The sequence below is a fragment of the Cibotium barometz genome, chromosome 5 (genome assembly GCF_041138505.1).
Source record: "Cibotium barometz isolate CiBa-2024 chromosome 5, ASM4113850v1, whole genome shotgun sequence".
Lineage (NCBI taxonomy): Eukaryota > Viridiplantae > Streptophyta > Polypodiopsida > Cyatheales > Cibotiaceae > Cibotium > Cibotium barometz.
This window is the reverse complement of record NC_141050.1, coordinates 45011976-45020627: the sequence shown is the minus strand read 5'-3', so window position 1 is coordinate 45020627 and position 8652 is coordinate 45011976. Positions and strand designations below refer to the sequence as shown.

The following is an 8652-nucleotide window of genomic DNA, read 5'->3' as shown; positions in this document are numbered from 1 at the left end:
TTTTTAAATTAAAAACCCTTCCACACATGTGAAAAAGGCACCTATCTCAAGAGTCCCCCTTTCCTTACCAAGGTGTCAAAAATGCATCATTATTCTAAAATATCTTTTTTTTAAGTAATATCTCATAATTTTTAACTAATAAACCTTGTACTCAGTCAACTCTTCATCTTATGTGAGCATTTACTAATTTTTGGGTATTTTCTTTTATTATTTTGGATTTATCTCATCCCAACACTTGGATTAATCCAGTTGGTCCATTGGAACCTTAATTGGACCATAATCCAAAAATTTCTGAAAATGTAGACCCTTAGGCTAAGGTCCCTTATACACATTTTCAATTGATTCCTAATGCACATTGGAAAGTTCATTTTGAACTTCTATTTTAGGGAAATCCATTTTAGACACTAGGAGGATTTTTCTATCCAAAGATATCTCAATTTTGGATTATCTCTCTCTAGATATTTTCTCTCTTTAGGCCAAAACAGGGTAAAACAAGATCTTTCTTGTATTTCAAAGAGGGAAATAAATATAAGAACAGAAGGGGAGGTGCTTATACCTTTACCTCTCAAAAATTGGAGGGAGGAATCTTACAGGCTCTATGCATGAGCCTTATGTATGAGCCTTATGTATTAAGCTCCTCTATGCATGAGGCTCCATGCATGAGACTATATGCATGAGCTCTATCCATAAAGCTTAATGCATGAGCTTCATGCATGAGAATCTATGCATGAGTTTTATACATAAATCTTAATGCATAAGGCTTTATAAATAAAGCATTATGCATAAAGCTTTATTAAGCTCTATGCATGACCTTATGCATAAGCTTTATGCATAAATAAAAACTTTGCTTATCTTAATGTTTATTTTGGCTAGGTTTAGGGTCTCTTCTGAAAGAAGATCAACCGCGTAGAAGCCCTTCTCACACAAGCATAAGAGGTAAGCCCCTTCACCTTGCTCTTTTTTACACCTTTGGGTGTGCCGGGGATTTTTGTTCTTTGTTATTTTTGCACCTTTATTCATGAGCTCTATGCATAAAGTTCAATGTATAAGCCTTATGCATGAAGGCTATATGCATGAGGCTTGTGTATGAACTTTATGCATGAGGTTTAATGAATGAGCTCTATGCATAAAGCTCAATGCATAAGCCTTATGAATGAGCTCTATGCATGAGCTCAATGCATAGGCCTTATGCATAAAGACTCTAATGTATGAGTTATATACATGAGGCTTCATGTATGAGACTCTATGCATGAGGCTCTCTACATGAGGCTTCATGCACAAGCCTTTGTGCATGAGCTCTATGCATTAGAGTCTATGCATAAACGTTATGAATTAATCTCTATGCATTAATCTCTATGTATGAATTAAGCTATATGCATTAATCTTTATGCATGAGGCTTTATGCATAAGCTTTTTGTGTAATGAATGCTCTCTGTGAGCTATGCTTTTATGTGTTTATGTAATGTTTTTATGCACACACGTGGCCATCATGGGGTTCATTTTTACTAATAGACCAAGATTGGATATGGAGGGGAATCCTCCATATCCAATGTGTAAAAATGAACCCCATGATGGCCACGTGTGTGCATAAAAACATTACATAAACACATAAAAGCTCACAGAGAGCATTCATTACACAAAAAGGATATGGAGGGGAATCCTCTAGTGCCACACCCATACCCATAGATGACCCATATTTGCAATGTGCTTTAGAGGCACATGTGGCTTGGAACCACCTGAACTCTAGGTATGGGGCCGAGCAATTGAGTCACTCTTGGGCTTATCTCCTGCCTATTATGCACATGACACATCAACTATCCCACAGTCTCACTAATATCCATGCTTTCCACCACCTTCCCTACCCCCATCACTTCTACTTTGCCTACCCCTCGTACTTTCACTTTCCCTACTTCTCGCCCTTCAGCTCCTCCTAGTGCTAAGCGCATTCCTATCCCATGCATGGTGCCATCTCCCCACCATGTGGCATCCTCACAATGCCACTCAGGTGGTGATAGCTCGAGCGCTTCTTAGAGCTGTCGATGAACAAGTAGTGGGGGAGGTGGGTGCGTGCGAATGCTTTGGGAGAGGTGCACGGTCACCTTCGCCTATGGATGACAAGCGATGTGCCCCGGGGAGGGTGGGATGATTTACTATAAACTAGATGAGGAGGGCAGGCCTTATATGGATGACACGAGGACGGAGGGTTTATTATACCTTCAGTCATTTAGTCAACCAAACATACAAATACGCCTTCACTAGGCAAGAAATTGTATCATAAAGATCCTTAATAATAGGAGGTCTCGTGCAAGGAGGTACACGAAAGAGGAAAAATAAATACCTGCTAACTGCACCATTAAGGATTGGAAGAAGGCAAAGAAGGAAACAAGGGATGGTACTCAACACCCTTAACAAAAGGTGAAGAAGGAAACAAGGGATGGTACTCAACACCCTTAACAAAAGGCGAAGAAGGAAACAAGGGATGGTACTCAACACCCTTAACAAAAGGTGATGCACACGAGTCAACTGCTGCTAAAGTATGGTATGATGAAGTATGGATTTGGAGGAAAGGTAGGCTCGCTTGCATGATTTGTAAGTTTTTTCTTTGTCATTTTTTATTAAGTTTACTTCATGTGTCATCATGATTTTCATATCTCATGCATGTTGATGCATGGGGATCAATCTTTTGCAAGATGAGGGATTTACTATGCAAGATGCGTGGGGATCCTTTTGCAAGATGAGGGATTGGGATGATAGCTTTTCCAACATGTTGAAATTATGGCAAATGTTTCTTGTTATCCTAGCTAGCACGATGGTATGTGAGAGGGGGAATATGATAAAGGATGTAATATGAACGAGGCTAAGAATTTATAAGACTCTCAATGATATAATGAGAGTGTCATTGAACAGGGCCAATTAAGACTCTAGATGATCTGATGAGAGTGTCATTGATAGGGCTAATGTTGGACAATTAAGACTCTCGGTGATCTAATGAAAGTGCCATTGATAGGGCCAAAGACAGTGTTGAATGGGATCAAATCTTCGAGATTTGGAAGGATACAAACGAACACAAGATATATGATGTTTGATTTTATGTGGAATGCCTTGAGAAAATCATGCTTTGAGTCTTTCTTGTTTATGCCTTCCTGATGAGTTTTGAGTAAATGGAGTTAAAAGTCCATGTGACTTTATTTCATGGCCCGAAAGAAGTCAAGGATTTATGTTTTATTCGCTCATTCTACCTATACACAAAAGTTTGCAATGCAAATTTCTATTATAGTAGAAGTCTTTTTACCATTTCTAGTTACATTAACTATGTATGTTGATGCCAACAATAAAAGATGTGTAATCTGTACAGGCTGTAAAAGTTCATAATAGTAACTAAATTTTGAAGGCTGTTTGGAAATGTCACTTATTGACCTGCAACTGAACAGTCAAAAACAAATAAACCCTGCATGGCACTTTTACCAGAGACGGGCTTGTCGTCTGACGACGGGGCCTTCTCAAGTTTCAACATACTCTTTCCTCCTGTACTGCATTGAATCTTATTTACTATTTGTCATTTTTTTTCGGAAAAACAGGAATATATTAAGAGAGGAGGAATTTACAACGTCCCATGAGGATAGTCCATGGGGGGACCCATAAAATAGCTAAGCCAATAGGTGGCTTTAGCTACAATCCAAAAGCTCTCAAAGTTGAATATACATATCTGCACAGGAAAGGGATTGCTAAGAATAGCATAGAACCATGATTGGGGATGAACCACCTATATACAAAGCAAAGGACATGTATGAAAAGGTGTGCTCCACCGTGTGTCCCCCCTCTGGTTTATTCAGTGAACTAAGCCAGATGACAACCATAATGAAGCCTGTTGAAGAATTCCTTTTCCAGGCCTTGACACATGCTTGCCCTAGTGTTGGAGTTAGAAGAATTCAGCACTTTCCTCCACTTTCTCTCCACGGTTGATCCTGCCAGCGACCAGCTTCCGAACTTTCACCTCTAGGTTGGACTTGCTTTGTCAGCTTGAGAATGCTGTCAATAAATAGAAAGAAGTTGTGATTAGTTTTAATGCCAAAGAGGGCTTCATTTCTTTGTTTCCAGACATGCCACAACAGGAGACATCTGAGAGACTGCCAGATTAGGGGGTCTAACTGTCGACATTCCCCTAACAGAACTTCTTTCCGGGAAGTTTCTAGTCTTCCCGAAGGCATCATTAAGCACTTCAGGAACTGTTCAGTGTGAGGGCATGTGTAAAAGAGATTGGAAACGGTCTCCACATTTGCTTTACATCGAGGGCATAGACCATTCCCATAGCCCAACTTCAGAGCTAGCTCTCTCCTGCGTCCAAATTGCTTTGTGAACAGCGAGCCAAACCAAAATTGTGTGCTTCCTTTCTTAGGCAAAGGCACAAATAATTTTGAAACGAAATGACCATTGATGCTTGTTCCAGTTCAGAGCCCACCTTTTGTTAAGTTTAAACTCCAAATTGATTGCAGTATGTGGATTTGGGAGTTTGTGAAAGCTCTTGGAAGATCCCCATCTAAGAGCTTTTGCAAACTCCTTATAATCACATTTGCCCACATGAGGAATGATAACATTCAATTCATTGCATCTTAGAACAATTAGATCAACACAGCCACGCTGTAAGTTAAACTTATTTCTTATTTGGTCTATGTTTAACATGCCAGAAGAGTCACAAAGGTCTGCCCACACCTTAACCCCTGCTTTAAAACAAGAAAAGGCAGTCTGCAAGTGCTCATTGGCAATAGGACTTGGGGAATTGGAGACCCATAACATGTCTCTCATCTCTTTACAAACTCTTTACAAAGTATGTTTGTCATTTCTTGAGCTTTAATCTTTAAAGATTATTTTTCCTTCCATCGTCTCATATGTCTAAAATTATTGCAGCAACGTACACCCTCACCTTTTTTTTTCTTTCCAAGGAAATGGCTTTTATATGAAGAACTTAGAAAAGATATATATCAGTTGCACAAGAAGACAAAGAAGCGGAAGACTCACACTCACATTGTGATCAGGGCATTGACAGCCTTACCTGCTTCTTGGGAGCCACAAGCAGACACAGCCTACAACCTGCTTTTTGAGAAAGTCCGCAACCCATTAAATTTGTAACGTTTTGATTGGCTATTTCCTTAAAGCAAGGTTCGGGGGATGACGGTGCAGCATGCGACCGGCTACCTACCTACCTTTTAACCTCGCTCTCTGCAGCCTCTCAAGGCTGGTTCGTTGTTCCCATGCGACCAGGCTCTTTATTTATTTGCCTTAAATTGGTGAGCTTACATGAGCTTCAATTCAATTAGCGGCCATGGTTGAAGCCAGCATCTAGCTTGGATTTCAGATATCTTGGGAAAAATCTTCTTTTGTATTTGAGAATGAAAGATGGGATCTGATATGCCGTTTACTAAATAGGGCTTGAACGATGAGTTAGGTGATGTAATGATGATAAGTTGTAAAGCATTTCGATAAATACATATATCAAAAAATAACAATATATCTTTCCTAGACACGGGAATTGTCACCCAAGAATCTTGAAACCTTCAAATTACATGTACCTCTAATAATATATATCAAAAAATAATAATATATCTTTCCTAGACACTGGAATTGTCACCCAAGAATCTTGAAACCTTCAAACTACACGTACCTCTAATTAAACTACACTAAACCTACATCGGTATTTCCTGCGCACTCACAAGCTTCTCCTACAGCAGTACAATTTGTAGGCTGTTTCAACTGCAGCTGCTGCTAATACATCACCACCATGGAGGGTGTGAGCCATCGAACCATCACCACCAACGGCATCACCATGCACATCGCAGAAATGGGCTCAGGTTTGTATATTCCATCTGATCTGTCATTCATCAACAATTAATTAGAAGCCTAAACATGGGTACTGATGACTAAATCTAGCTGTCTAGATCTCCACATCCTGGCTGCTCATGACGTCTGGGAATGGACGTGCTCCATCTCTCCGGCAAGAATTTGAGTGGCATTCATTTTAGTGGAATTTGTCGTGTGCAGGTCCAGTGGTGCTATTCCTTCATGGTTTTCCTGAGTGCTGGTACTCATGGCGCAAGCAGATGCGTGCGTTTGCCAGAGCAGGATATCATGCCATAGCTCCAGATTTGCGTGGTTATGGTGATACTCATGCCCCAGAAGGTGTGGAAAAATACACTTTTTTGCACATCGTGGGTGATTTGATTGGCCTGCTCGACTTCTTGCGAGTCCAAAAGGTATGGAAGAAGCAACCAAGGCCCTTTGTTGACATGCATGCCCATATTATGTATTATGCACCAAAAATGTTAGTACTTGGGATCGAGAAGCTGAATACGTGAAGTTTTGACAGTAGCATGGGTTTACGTCGTAGGCTTTGGGAAATCTTCCAACATGCTTCATTATTTTATTGCAGGCATTTGTGGTTGCCCATGATTGGGGTGCTATAATTGGCTGGTACCTATGCCTATTGCGCCCTGATAGAGTTATTGCACTTGCCAGTCTTGGTGTCCATTTCCTTCCACGGCACCCTGCTGGCAGCCTTGTGCAAAATTTAAGGTCCACGTATGGAGAAGAACATTATATGTGCAAATTTCAGGTACATCTGTTTGTTTGTTTATTAGCTTGAAAGTAAGAGTTAACAATTGAAGCTCATCATGGGGCCTTTGCCGCCCAAGCTGCGGGTGTGAATTTGAACCCTGATACCTACTAGAACAGAATGCCTTTCTCCTCACACAAGGTGTGAGTTGTAACAAGACGGATAAGTATGCGAAGATAGGTTCATTTTTGGCAGCCTAAGTAAAACCTTTTAAAAAAAGCAATGTTCCATCTTGGTGGGTTTAACATCTAGTGTTGCTTTTTGTACCACTGGACGCATCTGTAAGTAATTATTTTTTAAACTAGGGTTTAATCCCATAGATGTATATTAGTTCCTTGGTCATAAATTTGGTCGCTACTGTCCCAGGAGCCAGGAAAAGTAGAGGCAATGATCGCAAGAATGTCCTTCGAGCTGTTTTTCAAGAAAACGTTTTGCTCTCCACTGTCTCAAAACTTGGAGCTTTGGGACGGAAGTACTGAGGAGCTGCCTCTTCCAGACTGGATATCAGAGGATGATGTTGCATTCTATGTCACTGCATTCAAGAAAACCGGATTCACTCCTCCCCTCAATTACTACAGGGCGTTGGACCTGTAAGAGCCGCACACACTTGTTGTGAATCATAATAAGTGACGTTGTGTTTGTATTGTTATAATCTGTGCATATAGGAGACGCCACCTCTCATACTGTATTTAAATATAGAGTACTGTTTCACACCAAGGAAGGTTAGGTGTTAACGTACGCTGATATTGAGGAGTGTGATGTGTACTTGCAGGTCCTGGGAACTCACGGCTCCATGGACAGGTAGCAAGGTGACAGTACCAACACTGTTCATTGTAGGAGACAAAGATATTGTGTATGGTTTTCCTGGTGCTAAAGAATACATACATGGAGGTGGGATGGGAGCCGATGTGCCCAATCTCAAGGATATTATTGTGCTCGAAGGTGTCCAGCACTTCTTGCATGAAGAAAAACCAGCGGTAGTGAATGATCATGTCCTTGGATTTTTCAAGGGTTTTGGCAGTGCATGTGGTGGTACTACAGACTCTCAGCCTCAAGAGGCATGACTCATGATGGCATGGCATGGCACTATGTCGCTGGAAGTGTAGAGAGGACCCAAAAGCGGTTGTTTTAATGGTGGGTGAAACTTTGACTCTGCTCTACTTTTTCTTAGAGGAATTGCTTGATAAGAACTTCCCTTTTCCATAGCTTTTATGGAAAACTGATGCGTGAGCTGTGACCCGTGCTTCGCATGTCTAAAATTTTCAGCTTGATACCTCTCAAATTCCTAGAGTAAAAGGAACCTACTCCTTCTCTAACCTCCAAATTGCTTCCTCAACCTCCAAATTATTGCCGTGTGGTAGCTTCTTGAAACTCTTCCTTTATAAGAGATCTAAGAGACACCTAGACCCACCGGAGGAGTTATACTTCCTCCTCCTCCTTTGACCTAACCTTTCTCATCTTTGTGTACATACTCACGGTCGTCAAACTTGATACACACACACACACATAAAGATCACATAGAAGAAAGAAGACACACGCACATATCTATACATATATACGCACACATATATATATACACACACATATATGTATCGACACACACACACACATACACACACACACATACGTATATATTCATATATACAATGTATATATACATATATATATATATATATATACAATGTATATATGTACAATGTATATATATATATACATTATATACAGCTCTTCTCTTCTCTTCTCTCTCTCTCTCTATCTTTCTCTCTCTCTCTCTCTTCTCTGACTATCACAAACTGGATGCACCTTGCACACATTTGGGCTTTGGATCCATGTGTCTATGCATATTAAGGCAGTGAAGTATGTAAGATCCTAGTAGTGTTTTTTTTTTGTGTGGTAAAGTAATTTTCGAATCAAGTTACCCTCTTCATCATGCACCATGTTCGTTTGCTAGATGAGTTGTTTCATCTATGCTTAATGTGTATAGTCCCGTAACTATGTTGTGTGTACATTTTATTGTTATACATGAAAACCACACATCTCAAATT

At 40.3% G+C, this 8652-nt stretch overlaps 1 protein-coding gene across 1 annotated transcript; it reads left to right on the top strand.

The window, feature by feature from the left end:
• Positions 1-5689: 5689 nt before the first annotated feature.
• LOC147638549 (epoxide hydrolase 3-like) lies at positions 5690-8055 on the top strand. The gene is made up of 5 exons (XM_086798454.1): positions 5690-5846; positions 6037-6248; positions 6425-6607; positions 6974-7197; positions 7380-8055. The coding sequence occupies exons 1-5, from the start codon at positions 5777-5779 to the stop codon at positions 7669-7671; spliced, it is 981 nt and encodes a 326-aa protein (XP_086654580.1). The 5' UTR covers positions 5690-5776; the 3' UTR covers positions 7672-8055.
• Positions 8056-8652: the final 597 nt, after the last annotated feature.

Excerpts from the sequence above, each read along its gene's own strand:
- LOC147638549 (XM_086798454.1), top strand. The coding sequence starts at position 5,777 with ATGGAGGGTGTGAGCCATCGAACCATCACCACCAACGGCATCACCATG. Across the intron at positions 6,249-6,424 it reads ACTTCTTGCGAGTCCAAAAG|GCATTTGTGGTTGCCCATGA; the intron begins GTATGGAAGAAG and ends ATTTTATTGCAG. Across the intron at positions 6,608-6,973 it reads ATTATATGTGCAAATTTCAG|GAGCCAGGAAAAGTAGAGGC; the intron begins GTACATCTGTTT and ends CTACTGTCCCAG.